This window comes from Petaurus breviceps, unplaced genomic scaffold (genome assembly GCF_028583685.1).
Source record: "Petaurus breviceps papuanus isolate PSGF00001 unplaced genomic scaffold, PetGlider_PUasm1.0 90762, whole genome shotgun sequence".
Lineage (NCBI taxonomy): Eukaryota > Metazoa > Chordata > Mammalia > Diprotodontia > Petauridae > Petaurus > Petaurus breviceps.
In genome coordinates this window covers 661122-683708 of record NW_027187339.1, presented here as the reverse complement: position 1 = coordinate 683708, position 22587 = coordinate 661122, and the positions used below count along the sequence as shown (strand labels likewise).

Below are 22587 nucleotides of genomic sequence, written 5' to 3'. Positions count from 1 at the left end.
AAGATTGTTTTGTCTCAGTTAATACTCTACAGGTAGATGTACAGGCATTTAGCATGTATCCATCAGTACGTATATCTTAGGTGATGGGCATCGCAGATGATCATTGGAACTGGGACTCAATTGAATTGGGAGCCAAGCAGGATGGATTGCCTTGGGAAATTGTCTGTTGCTTTTGATGACCCCTATCTTCTCCCTGAAACAAAGGCCCTGTCTTCATAACAGCAGCAATCTTCTGAGGCTGCTGTATGAAACATAGAATTCATGGAAGAATTCCAAGTTCAGTGGGAGGGCAGAAATTCTCATTTTTTGTCTTTATATGCCCATTGCTCAGCACATAGGGTCTCGGGTCTCATGCATAGTAGGCCCTTGATAAATATTTGGTGATTAATTGAAAAGGCTGTAGCATATTTCAGATGAAGAAATACACAGAAGACACAGTATGAAATGATACCATCAGAACAATGTTACAGTCAGAAAAAAAAGTGGGCTAGTCACATGGTGAAGACAACAATGGATAGAATGCTACCCCTAAAACATCCGATGTAGAAGGCCTTTTTGACATTGTGCAGACTCTCTGTGAACAATTTATGGGAAGACATGGTTAGATGAGGACACGAGAAGATGCAGATAGGGTTTCCATGTGTGCCATTGGGGGACCTGCTAATACATAGAAGCTCACAAATCCATTTTAAATATCCAAGTATGTGCACTGGTCTTAAAAACCCAGACTTCTGAAATGATGGTAAATGTCCCAACGTGTTGGATTTGTAGGTCTCTCTTCTCAGGAGGTTTTCCCTTAGCAGGAGTCAGAAGCCTGAATCTTGGTTCATGGTCATGTCACTCTGAAGGTTCATGTAAAGAAATCATCAGGCAGGACTGGGTCAGGGGTAGGGCTCTGAGTTTCCGTCCAGGATCCTTTCTTCACATGTGTTAACAGCAAGGAGACAAAGAAGAGGCCACCACCATCACAGATCTGAGAGGAGAGTCAAGAATGATAAGAGTAGTTCACATATTGCTTCTTTTTTTCAACAAGCATTTATAAAGCACCTGCTGTATACTTTTAAAACACAATGCTAGGAGCTAAGGACACAAAAGACCAAAAAAAAAAAAAACAACCACTAAAGAAAGAAAGAAAGAAAAAGTCCCTGACCTTAAGGAACTTATGTTCTTTTGGGAAAGGGGTAGGAAAGAATGGACAGCTTGAACACAGACTGGTAAATATAAAATGGTTTCTGGGAGGGGTTGCTAGCACATAGTGGTGGAAAAGGCACAGATCAAGTTAAGCCTTAAGAAGGAGTTGGCATTTGAGTTGATCCTTGAAAGGAATTATGGATTCAAGGAGTAGGAATGAGAACATTCCAGCCAATGAGAGAGACAGCCTGTGCAAGTCACATAGATGAGAGACATGCAGGCCAGTCTGGTTGGAACATAGGGTTGACCAAGGCAATAATTATATATAGAGATAGATAGAATGTGTCTTGAGAGGTTGGCGGGGAAAGTGCCTTCAATTTACAGTGTCCTATGGGGTAGGATTGGGTCTGGTCTGCCTCCTGCTCCAGGCTGTTTCTGTGCAGGGTGTGTGCACACCTGTGTGTGTGTGTGTGTGTACATCCAGGTGCTTTGTTAATCCTGCCACTTCTGTCTCTTTTCCCCTGTTCTCTACCCTGATACAGAGCCGCTGCTCTAATGCACTAATCCAAGGCCGTTCTGTGCTTCTTCTCTCACCTCTCTCCCCTTCTCTTTCCCTTTTGCTGTGGTGTGTCCAGAAAAGGAAGTCGAGTTCCAGCGTGCACCTGATGGTGAGCCCGGCCTGCCCACCCATCTGCCCACCCCGTGCTGCCTCCCCGCCCGCCAGCCATGCATACTCATCCTCATACCATGCACGTTTGCTTGTGCTCATTACCACCACATCTGTCACAGGCGGGCAGGTGTGGCCGGGGCCATTGCACAGGGACATTCTCACCTCCCTGCAGCCCCAATGGCCTGGAAAACGAGCACTGAAATGTGGTGCGGCACCCCCTGCCGTGGGGGTTGGGCAGGAGGTGGCCTTGGTATGCAGTGGGTTGGTGCAGATCTCCAGGCACAGGGAGAGGAAGCTTACTCTCTTTTGGGAAGGAGAAATTTTTGGTTTTGGTTTTTTTCTCCTGGCCAGCAGCAGCCTCTTCCTGAAATGGGATTCACCATATGGCAGCCTCCAAATACTTGTCTGAGATTCAAAGGAATGTACCTTGTTGTTCTCAGTCTCTTGGCTTTTTTGACCTGGCAAGAATACTAACTCTCCAGCCATAGCCAGAACTTGGTCTTTCCTGTCTCTCCCCAATAGGATAAAGCCTGGTAGAGCAAGGAGCCTTCCCCTAGAATTTACTTTTTCTTTCCATGGGACCCAATGAGACAAGGGCACCATGAACTTCTGCAGATGCAGCCACTAAAATGAGAGGTCAGGATGCAAATCCCATTACTTTTCTTATCTCTGGCTCAGGCTGGAGGAGATCTGCAGGAAGTTATTGATACTGCTCCCTAGCCCTAAGGGAACAATGACTCACCATTCACTGGAGTGCACTTTGCCCTTAGCTCACCCCCACAGGGAGAATTTAATGAGGTAAGATGTCCCAAGAACCTTCTGACAGAACTAAGGATTTCAGCTCTGGCAGCCAAACTGAGAAAACTTTGCTCTCTGATGACTGCGGGTAGGGGGAGCTGTGGAGCAGAGACTGTCATGAAACAGAGGTCCGAGATCCCTGATACCTCCTGTGAGATCTCATCCTCCTCCAATCATAGGGGGGCCAGCACATAGTCTCTTATTCCTGTGACTTCCTAGTAACAGTCGGTACCAAGCCTTAAGTGCTATCCCTTACCTTGAACTTGAGATTGAAAGCCACCTAAGGGTAGAATTTAGGTTCAAATTCAGGCTTTGCCACATACTACCTGTGTAACCTTGGGTCACTTAACTTCTCTGGGCCTAAGTTTCCTCATGTGTAAGGATGTCAGGCAAGATGACCTTAATGGTCCCTTCCATCTCTAAAACTGATTTCAAGTCAGCCTGTGGTTGGCGGAGAAAGTTCTTACTGCTAGAGTTCCCTCTCTTGACAAAACACTGATCGTTACACATTCCTATAATATTCCTCTGTTGGCTTTGGGTCAGGTACAAGGGACTGCACAGAGAGGCCCCAGGACATAAGGGAAAGGGAGTCAGTCTGTCCAAGCATAATTATAGAGAACTATGAAGGTGTGGGAGGTGTGGTCTGCTTTGATGCCTACCTCCCACCAACCACTGAGTATCTGGCATCAAGGATTCTACTTCATTTCTAGCCTGATCCTATGCTGAGACTGGAAGCCTACTGAGGAATATGGTTGCACAGAGATTGAGGCTGTGGACTCTGAGCAGTATTGAGAGATGCCTGGATGTGACTGTTCTCTGGGCTCTAAGGTCAGGCGGTCATGGGGAAGGGAGATTAGACTGTCACTTCCCACTGCGGAATTGGCCATGGTCTTAGTGAAGGAGAGGTGTCCATCCTTGGCCCATGGCAATTCAACATGGGATATCTTCCTGGCTAGGAAGCTTCCTATTTGCCATGTTGTGGATGGAGTTGATACTTTGTGGCTAGAGAGTCAAAGCTACAGTACCCAGCTGTGCTAGCTACTGACTACACAGTCAGCCTATCTGCACTCACCTGCTGTAGCCCTGGAATTCGCTTGTCAAATGTAGTTAGCTATTCCTGATAGTTTCCTTTCATTCTGAGCAGTCTTATTTGTTCTAGCATTTACCAAGCAGAGAGTGGAACAGTATGGCCCTATCTTGTCACTCTGAATCAGCAGATAGGCTTTGAACCTAGGACCCCAGGACAAGAATCAGTAACCATTGGTGAAATCAGGGCCCAGAGGCATACTCCTGCTTCTGAGATTCTCTCTCCCCTTTGAAGAAACAACAGGTCTCCAAATCCAGACCCCATTTTTCATTGAGCTTTATTCTACGATGTTGTAGGGTGAGTGATTTAGCTAATAAGGAGGAAAAAGGGAAGTGGGCCCCAAAAGAGTGCTCAAATTCTGGTCATGGTTTTATCTCTTTATGACCCAGAATAAGAAGCCTTCTTAGCCTCTGTGAAACGAGAAGAATCTTGAGTTTCCTTGATGTGTGAGAAGAAGTGGTACCTGGCAGCAGCAGGAAATGCCACAGAGGAGCTTGAAGAGCAGACTATAGACTGCTCTTTCCCAGAGATTCCCTTGGCACGGGGAGCCTCTGGGCTGCTCCCAGATGTCCCTGGCGTTGGGGGGCCCCCCCGGCCTCTTGTCCGCTCCCCTCACCCATCTCCACAGCCATCGCTCCCATGTATACAGCAGAATGGAGGCTGCCTCAGGCCAAGCTCCAATGGGGCCGGGGCCAGGGGTGAAGGGAGGGCTGGGACAAGAACCTGGGCTGCTTTGTTAACTCGGGGGGACTAAACCATCTGTTTTCTTGTCTCAACTACAGAGCAACAACAAAAACAGTCTCGTAAACCCAGTCCAAGAGCCTGCGCCATTGCAGACGGCCATGGTACCTCCTGACTCCAGCTTCTCCACCTCTGCTCGCCTCCCCTTCTCCCTCTCCCACGGGGGCTGCCTCTTCTCCTTCCTCTCTCCCCTTGGCTTTTTCATCCCCCTGCCGCCATAGAGCGAGCAGCTTCTTGCACCATCGTGCCCCTTCCCTTTCACGGGCCGCCTCTGACCCTGCTTGGCCTTCCTCCCCCCTCTCTGATCCCGTCATGGCTGCTGCTCCCCAACCTACCCCCCACTGCTGCTGCTACTCTTGGGGAGGGGAGATGGAGGTGAAGCTATATCCCCCTTCACATGAGGGCCAGGGCTGTGAGGGGTATTGCTGTCAGGGGGGGACAGGAGGTTAGTGTGGCCAAAGACATTGAGTCTGAGCTGATCTTGGGCTCGGAGCAGTGGAGCTAGCCAGGCTTGGGGCTCCCTGAAAAGGTGTGGAAAGAGTGTTGGCTGTGGAGTTAGAGGGGCTTGGTTTCAAATCCCAGCTCCACCACTAAGGCCAGCCCTAATGGCTCGGAAGGCACTTTGGAGATAGTTTCTGATTTGCTCCTCACAACCCAATGAGAGAGGGCTGTGATTATTATACTCATTTTACAGATGAGGAAATCGAGACTAAGAAGTTAAATGACTTGCCCAAGGTCACACAGCTAAGTGTCTGAGGTCAGATCTAAACTTGGCTCTTCACTCACCTGGTACCTTGCTGCCTATGTGACCTTGGACAGATCACCTAATTTCGATGGGTTCTCAGTTTTTCCATCCATAAAAATGGGGGATTTGGATTAGTTGACCCCTTCCAGCTATGGATTATATCTATGATATGAGTTCCTAGGGAACCCCCAGCCAACAGAACTCCAGCTGTCCCTATAAATCTCTTTCCAAGGAGGGAACTGTGCTCTCATGGCCAGCTCTGTGCCAAGGGAGGTTGTAGCAGGCCCTTTCTCCTACTGCTCAGGTACTCCGACAGGGACAAGCTTTGGGAGGAGTCAGAAGGTGAAAGCAGCAGAGACAGAGACTTCTTCCTCTGCCCTCCTTCCATACCTCCTTTTTCAGCTATTCCCTCTTCCCAGTGCAGGGTAGTTGAAAGAACACTGGATTTGGAATCAGGGAACCTGAGTTTGAAGGCTCTGCATGCTTACCTACCCATAGTACCTTGGGTGGAGAGATCTCTTGATCTCTCCAGGCCCCAACCTCTTTATTTGTGGGTCTAGAGAGGACCTTCAGGGTCCTGTGAGCCTCTGGTCTCTGCTCGGTATTCCTTAGTGGAGCTTAGCTGACATTACCTAGCTATGACTCCATCTTCTTGGCTGCTATGGTATCTGCTTCCCATTGGTTTCTAAAGATCAAGTATCTTTCAAGGAGAAAAAAAAAAAGTGAAGTAGAAAAATCAAGATAGAACCTCTCATCCCTCCCACTTCTATCTTGTATATATGGAGAGGAAGCATGGTACAATGGAGATAGCCTTGGGCTTAGTGTCAGAAAGACCTTGGATTTCAAAGCCAGCCTCAGAAACCTACTAGCTGTGACCTTGGGCAAGTCACAGCTTCCCTGGGCCTCAGTTTCCTCACCTGTAGAATGAGGCATGTGGCCTTAATGACTTCTGAGGTCCCTTCCAGCTCCAAATTCATCATCTTATGACCTCTTAACTCCCCTTAGCCCTCCAGAATTAGGCACTAGTATCTATTCTTATCTGAAAACCCAGCTAGGCCAAGGTCCATCAGCTGAGGTTGAATTGGAGGGCTTGGTCCTTTGGGATTAGTTTCCTGCCAGGCAGCTACCACAATGCCCCTGGGGGTACTGGAGAGAGCCCCTCTGGGAAGAGCTGCAGCCCTACCTCAAGACAGGAGGGCAACTCCCCTCTTCTCCTCTCACAGGAACCCCAAACCACCGTGGTACACAATGCAACAGACGGGATCAAGGTGAGTGCGGTCCCTGGCCCTGCCTGCCTCCTTTTCAGCCTGGAGTCAGCATAGGATCAGTGGGAAAGAGGGATCAAGGCTAGATCATTTCTGTGGGGCCTGTACCCTAAGGGATGCTGAGGGTTTATTTCCCTCATTCACTTCCAACAGGCGCCTAGGCTGAAATGGAGACAGCCAGCCTGGGTTTGGGGCTGTATGTCCTGGAGGAACCAACCGTATTTTGTCCTCAGAAAGGAGTGTCTTTGTGCTCTGATTACTCCTTGGCCTTCTGTGTCTCTGGTGGGCAAGGATGGAGTTTTATAGGAGGGCTCAGGGAGTCATTGCTCATTCCTTCTTTCCCTGGAGCTGCCTCCCACTCCCTTCTTTTCTGATCCTCCTAGCTTTTGAGGGCGAAATGGGCAGTAATATGCTCTTTTTGTCTGGCAGGGCTCCACAGAAAGCTGTAACACCACCACTGAAGATGAAGATCTCAAAGGTAAGATACACGGGAGAGGGAATCTTTTCCATAGCTGACTTTGCAAGGGAAAGTAGGGATTTCTTCAGCCTCCTTGCAGCAGGGTCTTGGGGGAGGGGAAGGAAAGGGATCCAGCTGGGTTGAACAAGAGCCTTTCTTACCTTCATCCCAAGTGTGAGGGAGTTTTTTGTGAGCCTGTCTAATCGCCAGACTTTTGTTGATGCTGAGTCTCAGGAAGTAGTGCCTAGGGGTGGCAGGGAACCCTGTCTTCTAAAAATATGGGTATTATTGGTCCTTGGGAATGTCACATTCAGACATGAACTTGCCCATCCCTATCATAAAGCCAAGGAGGTCTGAAAATGGTCATTAGAGCAATTAAAAAGAACACACACACACACACACACACATACACACACACATGCACGCACGCACACGTGGAGGGATCATGGGTCTCAAGCCACCCTTCCTCCAGGAGATTCCAAACCTAGAATCACAGGTATCATCTCAGTTGGAATAGAAAAAATGTGATGGAACAAACTGCAAAAACATATGGGTTCCCGACCCCTGGGGTTCTTGTTCCTTTCATCTGTTCCCTCTTCTCCATCTCCACCAGGCCAAACTTGAGGGACATTGGCAGAACTGGGAGCTCACCAAAACTTAGTACCCACCAGGGACCAATAAAAGGGATAGAACTTTGAAGCCCACCATAGAAATCAGAGACTTTTGCATGGTATAAGAAGTACTTCCTGGTCATGGGAGGGCTAGGATGGAGAAAGTATAAATGGTACCCAAAGTATGCTGGTATATTGGAAGAAGCCGGCACTGGATGCCGCTGCCCTGTTCCAAGAGCTGGTTCTCCCCTCTTGAGAAGGCAGTGTCCCATGTTCAGTGACAGGACTGAGCATGTCCCAGCTCTAAGGTCTTCATAGTTCTGGTCACAAAGGTTGTCTGAGGTAAAGATGTAGTCCTTGGCCCCTGTGCCAGGGCCCTCCACTTTTCTCAGTGCAGGCTACAGATTGGGAAGCCTCAGGGCAGAGGCAGTGGCTTGGGATGTGGGCCAGTGCCCAGCGGCGGCCTGAGGCTTCACCGTGGCCCCAGCTCTCCAGTAGCATGGGCCTGGGGGTTCCCGTCTGGCTTGCGTGTTCACCTGCCTTGTTCTGTCTGTTTTGGCCACCCTCCCCTGCTCGGCTAGCTGCCCAGCTCCGCACTGGGGATCGCAGCAGCTTGGGGTCTGATGGACGGAGCCCCCGGGACAGAACAGCCCCCTCAGCAGGCATGCAGCCCCAGCCTTCTCTCTGCTCCTCAGCCAGTAAGTTGGAAGGAGGCACGGCTCCCCATCCCCTCCAGAGTCGCCCAGCTCCCTTTGCACTGAAGCTGTCTCTGGCAACACCACCAACAGGAGCCAGGCCAGTGGTGCTGCCACATCTTAGCCAGGTTCTGGAGCACAGCCTCTGCCCTGGGGGTGGGGTTCTAGGTTGGGGGAAGACGTATGGAGTCAGTGGCGTGATCAGAGAAAGACAAGTAGGGAAAGTGCCCCTGAAGCCTAGGAAAGGATCATGGAAGTGCACAGCATGGAAAAAGACAGGAGAAATCACCATGTATCTAGGCCATGGGCCAGGCCATGGGATGGGAGACAGACGGCTCCATCATCAAGCAGGATGGTGGTTAGCAGCAGAATTTTGTGTTGCCAGAGAAGTGGTTGAAGATGTGGGGAGGTGTTGCACAGTCTGGGTGGTCTTCCCGGAGGGGCTTTCCCCCAATTGCCAGTTATACTTTGGTGTAGAGGCCACCCTCCTTTTCTCCTCCTTCTCTTGCACCATCCATCTTCCTGAGCCTCTGGGCCCAGCCCCCCTGAGCTAGCCAGATCCGCTGAGCAGATGATGTTATGGGGACAGAGGTCTTGATGGGGGCGGGAGGTACGTGTGTCAGAGTGCGCTTGCACGAGTGTCCCTTTGGAAGGCTGATGGCGTTCTTGATTGCTGCCTGCCCACTTGTGACTGTTGGCTATGCACCCCCTTACCCCCCCCCATCTGGTGTGTTGGCTGTGTCCCCTCATTGGCTGTGGTTTTGGTTTTTGGCTGTGCTCCCCCCACCCCCCACCTCCACACTGGGCTGCAGCGGGATGCTTTTCTAATGCTTGCATTTGTCTTGCAGCCGCTCGCTCCTGTGAGGAAAGGCTTATGGCCTGGGACAGGCCAGGGCTCCCATCAGGGTTAGCACGTGCTCAATCCGAGCCCTCCCTCTCTCTGGTGGTGCCTTTTGCTCACAGTGGCGCTCCGTGTAAGTGAGCTGCCCCGGGAGCGTAGGATGCTCCCCTCCCAGCCCCTCGGCTTCTGGGACCTCCCTGGGCTGCAGCCCTGCCTGCCTGGCTGCCTGCCTGCCTGCCATCCAGAGCTCAGTCTTGATCCCCCCTGGGACTCAGCCTGGTTTGCTAGCTGGTGGGAGCTTTGGAGCAGGTTGGGGGTCTCTTTCCATTTCTCTGGTGTGGGGCTATCAGGGGCCCTGGCTTCTGTCTTCAGCTAACACAGGCAAACCCTTCACCCCTTTGTACCTCTGGAGAGAATGGGGGCTGGCAGTTCTTTCCCCATTGTGCTGCAAGCATCTCCTGTTCCTGCTTGGTCCTTTTGAAATCCTTATAGCCAGGGGGGCTTGGTTCCCCTGGCCTAGGGGACCAGAGCTATTTTAGGGGTGATTGAATACCTAGCAGTGAGGGAAGATTGTGAGTGTTCGGGGGGTGTCCTTTTTGGGGTGGCTTCACCTAGCCAGGATGGGATATTAAGCCTGTGAAGATCATTAGTATTGCATCCCATGTCCCACTTGGACAATAGAGTCTTTTCCCCATATATCTCCCGGGTGTTTGCTTTGGTTTGTTTCTTGATATAAGAACAGGGCAAAAGCCAGAGACCCATACCCAATCAACTGTCCTGGGGGGCTTAATGGGGGTGGGCAGGATACTTTTCTCTGCAGATGGTTAGGGTAAGGAATGATGGGAAAGGTCTGCTCTGTGATGAACCCTAAAGGTACAGGGGGTAGAAGATAATTGCCTAAAGTCAAAGAGGCTCTATAAAGGAATGGGGAGGGCTTTCCTGGGGTTCTCCCCAACCCCATGCAGGTGAATTGCAGGGCTTTTCTCCCACAGTTCGAAAACAAGAGATCATTAAGATCACAGAGCAACTGATTGAAGCCATCAACAATGGGGATTTTGATGCTTACACGTGAGTACTAGAAGGAGGTGTCCATCTGACCTCAAGGTGTCTGTCCTAGAAAGTAAATGGGGTTCTTGTGGGGACCACAGTGCTGAATCTCAGCCTCTCAGGCTGAACGTAGGATAGCCTTGCCTAGGGAAGCAACTCTCGAGGTCTTAGAGCTTCCTGGTGGGTGGAAGGAAAAGCCAGGATTAATATAGATGCCAGATAACAAGGACGTTCAGAGGACCAAAGGATTAGGTTGTGTCCCAGTATTTATGTCATCAATACTGTTACTCTTAGCACATGTCTAATTTGGGGCCAATGAGGAGGGAGGGATGTAGGGAGGTCCCTGAAAATCTTGATTTGACTGGCTCTCCCCTACAGGAAGATCTGCGATCCGGGCCTCACCTCCTTCGAGCCTGAGGCACTTGGCAACCTGGTGGAGGGAATGGACTTCCATAAATTTTACTTTGAGAATCGTGAGTGGGTTCGTGCTGCTGAGATCCTCCCACCTGCCTCCTGTCACTTCTTCCTCCATCTGACCCCCTGCTGCCCACTTCCCAATCCCTGCACTGGCCTTCTCTTCCCCTTTGCCGGCCCTCCCTTTTGTACCCTCTGCTTATCCCAACCTCTTGCTTCTCTATCTACATCCTTCCCCAAAGACTGCTGTAAACTTGCCAGGAAGGCAGTGCCGCTTTTGAGGCCAAGACCTCTGGATTGCCAGCAGTTTGAGTGTTGCTAAATGACACACCTGGGTTGATCTCACCAAATAAGTAAACTAGTAATTGTCTGTAAAATTTACAATAGGGCAGCTTAAAATCAGGGTGAGAGTACAAGCTGTGGGACAATTTCAATGGCTGTGAGGGGGTTAATTTCCAGCCAGTATACAGATACATCCTTGTTTGGGATGTGGGGAAATGCATCTGCCTGGGGAGGAATTCCAAATATTGAGATAGAAAGAAGTGAAGGTGTTGAATTTCAAGCCCTTAAATACTTCTTCGATGGATTTGTGATCAGTTCAGACTGGTTACCCAGCCACACCCATTCAAGCCTCAAAATCTTTCACAATCTATCCATCTAAAGCATTGAGAGGCTTTCCTCTAGAGTAGCTCTTCCCAAACTTTTTGGTCTCAGGGCTCTTAAAATATTAAGGATCCTACCCTGCCTTCCACCATGCTCCCCACTTGAGAGAAAAAAGCTTTTCTTCATATGGGTTCTATCTATTAATATTTACCACATTTGAAATTAAAACTTACTATTATTATAAAAATAGTTTTGACCTTGCAGGCCCCCTGAAGGGGGGGATCTCGGGATCCCAGACCAGCCTTTGAGAACTGTTGCTCTGAAGTGCTAGTTTCTTATCTTGTGCCATGGACCCCCTGGTGGTCAATCTGGTGATGTTTATGGATCTCCTGTTTCTAAGAATAATGTTTTTAAATGCTTAAAATAAAAATACACAGGATAACAAAGAAACCAGATATGTTGAAATAAAGATGAGACTTTTTTCCCCATCCAAGTTTACAGGACCCCTTAAAATCTATCCACAGACCCTGTGGTGGGGGTTCCATGGGTCCCAGATTGAGAAGCCTACTCTAGAATTCTTGACTGTGAAGGAGTACACAGGCTGTCCACACATTATTCCTCATTCTTATGTGATCCACCCTCTTCTGCAAGAAGATTTCTGGATCTCCCCCTCATTTAAGCCTGAGACCTTTTAGTTATAAATTTGTCTAGTGAGATCCCTGACACCACTTCTTGCAGTCCATTTGTAATGTGTTAGAGGCTACTCATTCCCACTATGCACCTCTCTGCTGTTCTTTGGGTGACCCTTCACTGGAATTCTTTGGAGAAGGCATTCGAGGACTCCTTGGCGTTCCAGGGCTAGACGCCCATTTCCCTGCCCCATTCCTGATACAAACACTTTCTCTCTCCCTCCCACCTTCTCAGCCCAGCCCTGCTCTGATGCCATCACTCATCCATCTCCATATCAGTTTCCATCCCTGTCCCCAGTATTCCAGCTGTTCAAAGGTAAAACCCTGGATTATCTAAACTGCTTTTCACTAAGGCTTGAAGTCCAGAGCTCTAAGAAATCTTGTGTATTCTCATCGTTAGATTTTAACCAAAATTAGATTTGTCCCTCAATAAAACATGAGCCTAAATGGTTAAAAGCAACATTTTATTCGTGGTGCACTGTCTGCAATGAGATCTGTCCACCCAGCTCCATTTGCCTTTTTCCCAAAGGATTCTGTGAGCCCTGGGAACTTCCTGGATCAAGCGCTTTGGTGGTCATGGCTTTTTAACTGTCTTACTTCCTGTCACAAGTGGGCTTTTTTAAATTCCAAGTCAGTGGTTTTGCTGTATTCAGATAAAGGGAGTTGATGAGATGATAGTATTATCACAGCCTAAGCTGTGGCAGCAGCTGTTGATGGAGATAGTGTGAGCCCCAAACTTTTGGAGAAATGTTGGGGCCCTGGCACTAAGGGATGGTGCTGGACAGCAAGGCAGGAGGGGATGCTAGATCATTCCTCAACAGCAGACCTAATACTTGTTCCTCTCTACAGTACTGTCTAAGAACAGCAAGCCCATCCACACTACCATCCTGAACCCCCACGTGCATGTCATCGGCGAAGACGCTGCCTGTATTGCCTACATACGCCTTACCCAGTACATTGATGGCCAGGGCCGGCCTCGGACCAGCCAGTCTGAGGAGACCAGGGTCTGGCATCGCCGTGATGGCAAATGGCTCAACGTGCACTACCACTGCTCAGGGGCCCCTGCTGCCCCGCTGCAGTGAGCTCTCCCACAGGTTAGCTCCGGGTGCTGGGAGGCAGGGTGGGCATTTGGGACAGGAAAGTCATACCATCCCCTCTAGGACCTTACTTCAACTGATCTAGGATTTATTAAATGCCTCCTATGGGCAAGATGCTCTGTTGGGTGCCAGTTATATGAACAAAACAAGAGACATGGTGCTTGCCCTCATTTTCTAATGAGGGAAGGGTAGGGGAAAAGGTCCTATGTTTCTCACCCTGGACACAGGCCCGTCTCCTTGGCCCCCCTGGGAATGGTAGATTTGTTTACAAGTACAAAGGGGGCAGAAGTTCCTTTCATTTACCCTTACCCTTCACTCCTATGGCCTGCTGCTGTGTTCTCTCCAGCAGTGCTGTTAGGAGATTCCCAGCCAGAGGTCAAACCTTCGCAGCCAGCGGCTCTGGAGGGCCTGAGTGACAGCGGCAGTCATGTTCGTTTGAGGTTTAAAAACAATTAAAATTACAAAGCGGCAGCAACCAATGCACGCCCCTGCATGCAGCCCGCCCGCCGTCCATCGTGTCTGTCTCTGCTGTACCGAGGTGTTTTTTACATTTAAAAAAAAAAAGAAAAAAGAAAAAAAGATTGTTTAAAAAAAAAAAAAAAGGAATCCATACCGCTGATCATGTTTTAAAACCACCTGCAGCCCCCCCAGGCTGGCAAGAGGGTGCAAGTTTGAGCAGCAGGCTCATCTACCTGGCAGTGAGTGAACCCAGGTTTGCAATCCCTGTGGACTCCGGGAAGGGCCAGGCCATAACTCTTGACGCTGACCCTGCTGGAGGCCACAAAAGCAGCTCTGGGCAGGGCCACCTGGATCTCTGCAGCCCCTGAGGTGGCTTGCCCAGCCGGGGCTCCTGGGAATGGACTTCTTCAGAGTCTGCACGTGAGCCGGGAAGGAGGGCCAAAGCAGCAGCAGGTCATGAGATGGCTAATGCTTGGGGCTTACTTTTCCCTTCCCTGGGGGGAAGATGGCATCATCCCCAGGCAGCTACCATTGCAAAGGCAGCCCTGCAAAGCAGTGGCTCCAAGATGGAGGGCTCGTGGCTGGGATTTTACTGTACTGTTCCACTTAACGTAGATGGGAGACTTGGTGCTGCAGAAATCTGTCCACTAGGAAGCAGGCAGAAACCTGGTGTGTTAGTCTGAAATGTACTTCCCTCATCCATTCATTTCTAGAGGATGAACAACCAATCGTGGGTCTGGGTATCAAGGCCTGGGCCCCCAGCTGGGAAGGGGGAGGGGCTGCCGCTTTGCTTGTTTGTTCTGGTGTGACTTGGCCAGGATGGAGCTGGGCCCTGGGTCACTGGGCCTACCACTCTCCCTGTAGCCTTGGGCAGTTCTGTTTCTGTGCTGATTCCAGTTGTCTTTGTCTTGCTTTTTTTCATGGTGATGGCCCCCAATTCCAAACCTCATCTGGGCCTGGGGCCACTAAGGAGTGCCCTAGTGGGAATGGAAGAAGTGGGACTGTCCATCTCGTTTTATCACTGGAGTTGGCTTGTCTAACTCTTGCCTAGGTGTCCCTATTTCAAGAGGCCTCTCTACTGACCAACAGAGGCTCAGAATTGCTGCTGGAGAGTCTGCATGGGCCTTCCCCTTCCTCTACCCTGCATGCACCCCAAAAAAGGAGGTGCCCAGGGTCATGGCTCCCCTCAAATCAATTTTCCTTCCTGTTCCCAGGGGGTTCTACTGCCACAAGGGAGGGAAGGCAGGAAGGAGGAAAGGTGCTTGAGGACAAATTGGTCATATGCCAGGGTCCTCTGCACAAATACCTACCTACCTGCACCTTTCCAGGGAAGGTGGGCAGGCCCCAGAGTCCCTGGAGTGCCTTCAGAGTATGAAGCTGTAGTGAGAAGGGGCAGGAGAGGAGCTGAAAGCCCCAAAAGGACAGATGGGAGAGCTTCGGTTGGGTTTGGTCAGACTCAGTGGAGCACGGTGTGCATGCCCATCCTCTGGGCCCCAGGCCCCCTTTCCTTTCCTGTATTCTGCATTGCCAGCACGCAGACAACTTCACAACATGGTTTGGTTTTGCAGTCTTTTGAGACAAATGGTCTTTGAAACCCATAGCTTGATATCGGCTGCTCGAGCCCCACCTCTCCTTAGCATTCTTACTCTTCTCTCCTGGGGCTAACGTCAGCATCTATAGAATTTAGATTATTAAAAAAAAAATCACCTTTTAAACAGGAAATGGAAGGCATTTGATGCAGAATTTTTGCATGATGACATAGAAATAATTTAAAAACTAGTTAGTGTTTGTTCTGAATGTTGGTAGACCCTTCATAGCTTTGTTACAACGAAACCTTGAACTGAAGATATTTAATAAAATAACATTTAAACAGTCCACGGCGTTGTTGGTTTTGGGGGCTCATAGCTAAGTACTTGAAGCAGGGGGGAGGGGGAGTGCTGGGTTCCAAGTCTGTTCCAGGAGGTCACACACACACGTACGTGTGCCACCGTCTCTGGGATGTTTGGGTCCACAGAGGCACATGGGGGAAGGTTAGGGTGAGAACTGGAAAGGGGGCCCCGCGGGCGTCGACAGAACTGCCCAGACTCCAGCTTCAGGCCTTTTACAAGGGTCCACTTCCAGAGAAGCAGCGGATGCTAGGCGCCCGAAGCCCTCCCCAAACGGCCGCGACTGTGCCAAACTCTCCTTTCCCTGCTGGGAGTTCAACCGCTATTCAGCGTCCGGAGGCGTCCCCCGCTAGCTGCCATGGGGTGGTCCGCCCCGCCCACTCTCGTCCCCACCCCCTCACCCCCCAGCACAATGGACCGGCCCACACCCTCCTCGCCGGGATTGGACCAAGCAGCCTCCACTCCCCGCGCCGCTTCCCCTCCGCGGTCCTTGACGTCAGACGCTACGCCCGGACTGTTCCACTCTCCCAGAAGGACGGGGGAGAATCGCTCCCCAGGCCCAGGGAGGAGTCTCGTGTTCAGGTACAGCGGGGTGAGAAAGACTGCACATCTTCCTCTCAGAGAGACGGAGAGCTGTGATGGGCCGCCTCAGAGTCGTCGGGCCCGGCCCGGAGCCCGAGCAGCGAGGCCCGCCCCCTCTTCTCCCCTAGGAAGCCGTGGGTCGGCCCGCCTGCGGAGGAGCGATCGCGGGGAGATGGCGGAGCCGCCGCGGCGGGGCCCGGATCCGGGAGAGGTGGGCGCCCGGGGGGCCCAGGGACACGGCGGAGCCCGGCGACCGCAGAGACAGCGTCCCGCCCGCCGGGTGAGCAGCGCCCCCGCGGCGTGGCATCCTCGGCCCGCCCCCCGCAGGATCGCGCCCCTCCGTGGGCTGCCTCCTGGGGTCCCCCCTCCCAGTGTCCCCCTACTAAGTATTCCCTCCAATTTCCCCCACCCTGTGTCCCCCTCACAGTGCCCCCCACTTCACTGTCCCCCCCAGTCCCCCCCCACCCAGTGTCCCCTCCCCACTGTCCCCCCACCCAGTGTCCCTCCTCCAAGTGTTCCCTCCACTCCACCCCCCCATCGTCCTCCCACCGTGTCCCCTTTACCCAGTGCTCCCCTCCCTGTTCCCCCCCCTCCTGTCCCTTCCCGTGTCCCCTTTATCCACTGTCCCCCCTCCCGCTCCCAGTGACCCCCGCAGGTCCCCCATGCCAGACGCTCGGGGTCCTCCAGCCCCCAGTGCGGCTCAGAGCCCTTGCCTTCCGTGCGCTTTGCCTACCAACCTCCCCAGGTCCCTTGTCGAGGAGGGGCCAATGGCCTGGGGGGCCGTGCCCTAGGGCGCAGGGGGCTGGACCTTCGCACTCAGGCCCCGCTTCTCCTAGGTCCCTCCGGTGTGAGCTGTTTGGGCTGCCGCGCTTCACTCCCACCCCCCAGGAGGAGAGGGGAGGGGGCCGCGGACACAGAGACCCCAGCCCTTCCCCCCAGCGGCGTCCGGAGCGCCCTGGTGACCGTTAGGCCGCTGGCCACGAGGAGAGCTGGGAGATAAGGGCAGTGCCCCCTATCTGATCAGGCAGCTTCCTGGGCACCCCCCCCCACAAGTAGTGACCACAGAGCTGCCCTGCCCATGTGTGCACACCCAGGAGCCCTGCCCCCAAACCCAGGCTCCGAGCTGAGCGGATGACCCAGCGTGTGGCTGGTGCCAAGGGGCCGGAGGCAGGGACGGTGCAAGAGCCCAGCAGGAGGTGAGAGGGGCCAGGGGCCGGGCAGGGCTGGTGAAGGGGGCCTGGGAGCCGGGCCTGGTGACTGGGCCGGGCCTACACTTCAATTCTCTGCCCTGCAGGCGGTAGGGCCCAGCCGCAGATGCCTGTGTGAGAAGCCCAGCCGCACCGCAGGGAGAACAGGAGCCCCTCAGCCCGGAACCATGGGCCAGAGGCCATGGTGACGTGAGGACAATGGAGAGTGCCCGGCCCCTGCCCGCATCTTCTGTTGCCCACCCGAAGGGAGCCCTTCTCTACCTCCTCAGCCCTCCGGGGAGCTGATCTCAGCTTCCTCTTCCTCACTCCTGTCTTGCCCTGTTCCCTGCGAGCTCCAGGGCATCTTCCTCTCCCTCCCCAGGACCCTCGGTGCCCTCCACGCCATGCTTCAGCTGTGGAGAGTGGTACGTCCAGCCCGGCAGCTGGAGCTGCATCGCCTGGTGCTGCTGCTCATAGCCTTCAGCCTGGCCTCCATGGCCTTCCTGGCCTACTACGTGTCCACCACCCCCAAGGCCAAGGAGCCCCTGCCCCTGCCCCTGGGTGACTGCAGCAGCGGTGGAGAAGCTGGTGCTGGGCCAGCCCGGCCCCCGGCCCCTCCCTGGCCCCCCCGGCCCTCAGAAACAGCTCGCACTGAGCCCGTGGTGCTGGTGTTTGTGGAAAGTGTCTACTCACAGCTTGGCCAGGAAATCGTGGCCATCTTAGAATCCAGCCGTTTTCGATACAGCACAGAGCTGGCCCCTGGCCGGGGGGATATGCCCACATTGACTGAACGTGCCAGGGGCCGCTATGCACTTGTTGTCTATGAGAACCTGCTTAAGTATGTCAACTTGGATGCCTGGAGCCGCGAGCTCTTGGACCGATACTGTGTGGAGTACGGGGTGGGCATCATTGGCTTCTTCCGTGCCCACGAGCACAGCCTGCTTAGTGCCCAGCTCAAGGGCTTCCCTCTCTTCCTACATTCCAACCTGGGGCTGCGCGACTATCAGGTGAACCCCGCTGCCCCCCTGCTGCACCTCACTCGGCCCAGCCGTCTGGAGCCGGGGCCGCTGCCCGGGGAGGATTGGACGGTCTTCCAGTCCAACCACAGCACATATGAGCCAGTGTTGTTGGCCGAGGCCTCCGCCCCGGGCCAGGCACCCCGCCGGACCCGCCTGCCCACAGTGGTGCAGGACCTGGGGCTGCACGATGGCATCCAGCGTGTGCTCTTCGGCCACAGCCTCACCTTCTGGCTTCACAAACTGGTCTTTGTGGATGCTGTGGCCTACCTCACCGGGAAGCGCCTCTGCCTTGCACTGGACCGCTACATCCTGGTGGACATAGATGACATCTTTGTGGGCAAGGAAGGCACCCGGATGAAGGTGGCTGATGTTGAGGTCGGTCCCCTTCCCTGTTCCAGATCTCCCCTCCCGCATTCGCTCCCTGCTCTTCCCAGGCTGGCACAGTACCTCTTCCCTCTTCCTGCAGACCCTTTCAAGCCTTCTTTCTCCTTGCTTCTGCTAGGCCCTGCTTACGACACAGAGAAAACTCCGGGCTTTAGTCCCCAACTTCACTTTCAATCTGGGCTTCTCCGGCAAGTTCTACCACACAGGTGAGTAACATTCCCCTAATTCTTCAGGGCACCCACTGCCCTGGTTTTGTTTTCCCCTCCCTGAGCGTGGCAGGTGTGTAGGGGCACATTTGGAGACTGATGATTAATGTCAACGCTCAGGGCCACACACACAGGCAGCAGGAGCTGACAGAAAATCCAACTCCGTGGTCAGTCATTAAGTGCCTACTACGTGCTAACCAGCAGATCTTGTGTTGGGAGTGGAGAGTATGGGGAATATAATAGGACACGTTAGTGGATGGTCAGTATTCCTGATGGAGGATCCAGAAGGACCTATCAGATTGGCCATTCCAGTGATGATGAGGGTCAGGAGTGAGGATGATGGCTGGCTTAACAGTCACTGTTTACTAAGCAGTTGGTTACAGTCAGTGTGTGGCTGCAGGGACAGAGGAGGAAGATGCAGGGGATGACATGCTCCTGAGGCACCGCAAAGAGTTCTGGTGGTTCCCCCACATGTGGAGCCATATGCAGCCACACCTATTCCACAACCGCTCCGTGCTGGCCGACCAGATGCGGCTCAACAAACAGTTTGCTCTGGTGAGACCCCCGGGTGCCTTCCGCACAGCTCTCCCCACCCTTGGTGGGATGGCCTTTCCTCGCCTCCTGCCCACAGCTCCTCTCCCTCTAGTTCCCTCTTTTCCCAGTTTTTCCTCCTGGGATGGTATCCCTATCCCTTCTGTCCCTCTACTATCCCAACCTCACCAGTCCCAGATGAGTCTGTGCCATCCCCAGGAGCATGGGATCCCCACGGATCTGGGGTATGCAGTGGCTCCCCACCACTCGGGTGTGTACCCCATCCACACGCAGCTCTATGAGGCCTGGAAGTCTGTGTGGGGGATCCAGGTGACCAGCACTGAAGAGTATCCCCACCTCCGCCCTGCACGCTACCGGCGAGGCTTTATTCACAATGGCATCATGGTAAGAGTCCCCTATGTGTCACCAGCACATCCTCTGGCCCTTGACCCTGAGGCTCCCCAGACTCCAGCCTGGGCTGAGCTTCATTGTCATCACATTCATAAGAATGCATGTGTCAGAACCTCTGCTTTCCCCTTTCGTGAGTCCTTAGCACTTTGTCTATCCATCCGTGTTCTGCCTGAATGGCCCCCGCCATGGCGGCTCCTCCCCTGCCTTCTAGGTCCTGCCCCGACAGACATGTGGTCTCTTCACTCATACCATCTTCTATCATGAGTATCCCGGGGGCTCTCGAGAGCTGGATCGCAGCATCCGTGGGGGAGAACTCTTCCTGACTGTTCTGCTCAATCCGGTATAGGCTGAGAGGCCTGGGCTGATCAGGGGTGGGAACAGGGGCCTTCTCTCCAAATCTAATGGTCAGCTTTGGGCTGGAGCTCCCGTTATGTGACATGAGGGCTCCCCATGCAGATCAGCATCTTCATGACCCATCTGTCCAACTATGGCAATGACCGGCTGGGCCTGTACACGTTTGAGAGCTTGGTGCGCTTCCTGCAGTGCTGGACCCGGCTTCGCCTGCAGACTCTGCCCCCCGCCCCCCTGGCACAAAAGTACTTTGACCTCTTCCCTCAGGAACGCAGCCCACTCTGGCAGGTCAGCGTGCTCTGGTGGAGCTGGGGTCAGCTGCAAATTTAGTGGAAGTAAAGCAGGCAGAGGAGAGAGAAGCCGGTCCCAACTGTCTCTCCCCCTCCTTAGAACCCCTGCGATGACAAGAGGCACAAGGACATCTGGTCTAAGGAGAAGACTTGTGACCGGCTTCCCAAGTTCCTCATCGTGGGGCCCCAGAAAACAGGTGAGGACTCTTCCCTTTTGGGAGCCCTAGCCTGGTGCCCCTGGCTTCCCCTGGGCTGAGCTCGCTCTCCCCTCCAGGGACCACAGCTGTCCATTTCTTCCTGAGCCTGCACCCGGCAGTGACCAGCAGCTTCCCTAGTTCCAGCACCTTCGAAGAGATCCAGTTCTTTAACGGCCCCAATTACTACAAGGGCATTGACTGGTGAGAGGGGGACCCCCTTGGGCTGCTCCTTGGCACAAGCTTCTTTCCACCCTGTTCGTACATACTTAGCGCCGTGCCCGTACACAGCAGGTGTTCCCTAAGTGCTTACTGCTTGAGCTCTTCACTTTACCTCCTCTCCTGGCTTCCATCTTTCTGCACTGTTCTGCTCTTTGACCCTAAGTCCATCCCCAGGTACATGGACTTTTTCCCAGTCCCCTCCAATGCCAGCACTGACTTCCTGTTTGAGAAAAGTGCCACCTATTTTGACTCCGAGGTTGTGCCACGTCGGGGAGCAGCCCTTTTGCCCCGTGCCAAGATCATCACAGTACTTACCAACCCTGCCGACCGGGCCTACTCCTGGTACCAGGTCAGTCTGTGTAGAGTGACCAGGCATGCCGAAGCAAGTTTGAAGGGGAGCCAGAGGAGTAAGAATGGGGAAATCATCTTGGAGAGGGGACAGAAAGGATACTGTGTGATTGGGGCAGTGTTTCTGGGGCCAGCCCTGCTACTTCATCCCTCATCCACACCCTCTCCTTTTTCAAGCATCAACGAGCACATGGGGACCCGATAGCCCTGAACCACACCTTCTACCAAGTGATCTCGGCCCCGCCCCAGGCTCCTGCGGCCCTGCGGGCCCTGCAGAACCGCTGCCTCATCCCTGGCTACTACTCCACCCATCTGCAGCGCTGGCTTACCTACTACCCTTCTGGGCAGGTAGAGTCCCTCCCCTCCCACAGCACCCTGGCAGCATCCCAGACCTCCACAAACGGCCCTGTAGGCAGCTGTGCCTCTCTGCCCACAGGTACTGATAGTGGATGGGCAGGAGTTACGCACAAACCCAGCAGCCTCCATGGAAAGCATCCAGAAGTTCCTAGGTGTCACCCCTGTCCTCAACTACACGAGAACCCTCAGGTGGGATGGGTGGGGAGAGCTGGGCTGACCTGCTGAGCTTAGACTAATCTGCCTAGAAGAGGCCCGTGTCTGGGAGGGACTGTCTGGGACAACTCTCTAGGGTTGGGAGGGGGCGTGTTTGTGTCTTTGTAGGGGCTGGCATTCCTTCCCTCCAAGTCACCTGACTGCCTTCTCCTGCTAAGCAGGTTTGATGAGGGGAAGGGATTCTGGTGCCAGGGGCTAGAGGGTGGCAAGACACGATGCCTGGGAAAGAGCAAAGGACGGAGGTACCCAGACATGGAACCTGAGGTGAGCACCTAGAGTTAGGGGATTCCCCCTGCAGTCATCTCTTGGCTTCCATCCTGGCTCTTACCCCATCTGACTTAACCTTTCTCCCCTCTAAATCAGTCCCGCCTTCTTCTGATTGACTTTTTCCGGGACCATAATCTGGAATTATCAAAACTGTTGAGTCGGCTTGGGCAACCACTGCCCTCTTGGCTTCAGGAAGAACTACAGCGATCAGGCCTGGGCTGAGTGCTCCACCCCACAGATACCCAGCAGGCGGGGGGCCTCAAGGCTAGAAGACTGGGCAGGGCCAGCAGGGGCTGCGGACTGGCCTACTCCCTCCCACCTCAGTGCTCCTTCAGGCCTGGATGGGGAAGGATAGCAGGACCCTCACTTCCTTTGTACAACCTGAGGTCAAGGACTTGTGCATCCTTGCTGGGGCCCAAGGCCCTACTCCTGATCAGGGCCCTCCCAACCCATGGTCTTTGGGGGTGGGGGGAGGAAGAAGAAGGATAAACTGACTGCCATCCCACATTCCCAGCAGTACATCTCTATTTTTCTCAGAGGAAGCAGCCTCCAAGGTCAGCAGGTTCTCTTGCTTATGAACCCTTCAGTCAAAGGGGTCACTCTGCAGTCTGGCCTCCCTATGTCATTCACATTGAATGGGGATGAGGTCAGACAGCAGCTCGTGGAGCTGAGAACAAGGCTAAAGATCCTTAATAAACGTCATTATTTTTCTGTCTTGTCTGTCCGTCTGTCTGATGTGGGGGTAGGAAGTTAAGGCCTGGGTCTCCCAGCCACTACTGCCTGCAGGGG

At 53.3% G+C, this 22587-nt stretch overlaps 2 protein-coding genes across 17 annotated transcripts in view; both read left to right on the top strand.

The window, feature by feature from the left end:
• CAMK2G (calcium/calmodulin dependent protein kinase II gamma) overlaps positions 1-15225 on the top strand; it is a 59871-nt gene extending 44646 nt beyond the window's left edge. For 3 of the 14 annotated variants that reach the window (XM_069068271.1, XM_069068268.1, XM_069068280.1), the window contains 9 exons: positions 4469-4531; positions 6396-6440; positions 6867-6915; positions 8087-8203; positions 10034-10109; positions 10467-10561; positions 12030-12110; positions 12644-12888; positions 13238-15225. In XM_069068271.1, the coding sequence (XP_068924372.1) occupies positions 4469-4531; positions 6396-6440; positions 6867-6915; positions 8087-8203; positions 10034-10109; positions 10467-10561; positions 12030-12110; positions 12644-12876 (759 nt within the window). In that variant the 3' untranslated portion in view covers positions 12877-12888; positions 13238-15225. Of the gene's footprint in view, positions 1-1766; positions 1800-4468; positions 4532-6395; positions 6441-6866; positions 6916-8086; positions 8204-9048; positions 9175-10033; positions 10110-10466; positions 10570-12029; positions 12111-12643; positions 12889-13237 lie in introns of those variants that run through there. The other 11 variants (XM_069068273.1, XM_069068270.1, XM_069068281.1 and 8 more) reach the window with 10 other exon arrangements.
• A 580-nt stretch (positions 15226-15805) lies between these two features.
• On the top strand, positions 15806-22511 carry NDST2 (N-deacetylase and N-sulfotransferase 2). Of its 3 annotated transcripts, XM_069068264.1 has the most exons (15): positions 15808-16098; positions 16655-17014; positions 17113-18399; positions 18527-18614; positions 19015-19169; positions 19365-19550; positions 19768-19896; positions 20013-20195; positions 20298-20394; positions 20472-20595; positions 20788-20962; positions 21139-21309; positions 21398-21507; positions 21693-21795; positions 21895-22511. In XM_069068264.1, exons 3-15 carry the CDS (start codon positions 17410-17412, stop codon positions 22018-22020), a joined length of 2637 nt encoding a protein of 878 aa, XP_068924365.1. In that variant the 5' UTR covers positions 15808-16098; positions 16655-17014; positions 17113-17409; the 3' UTR covers positions 22021-22511. The 3 variants fall into 3 exon arrangements, with proteins under 3 accessions (XP_068924367.1, XP_068924366.1, XP_068924365.1); XM_069068266.1 differs by lacking the exon at positions 21693-21795 and having other exon boundaries at positions 15806-16098; XM_069068265.1 differs by lacking the exon at positions 16655-17014 and having other exon boundaries at positions 15807-16098; positions 17388-18399.
• The last annotated feature ends 76 nt before the right edge of the window (positions 22512-22587 follow it).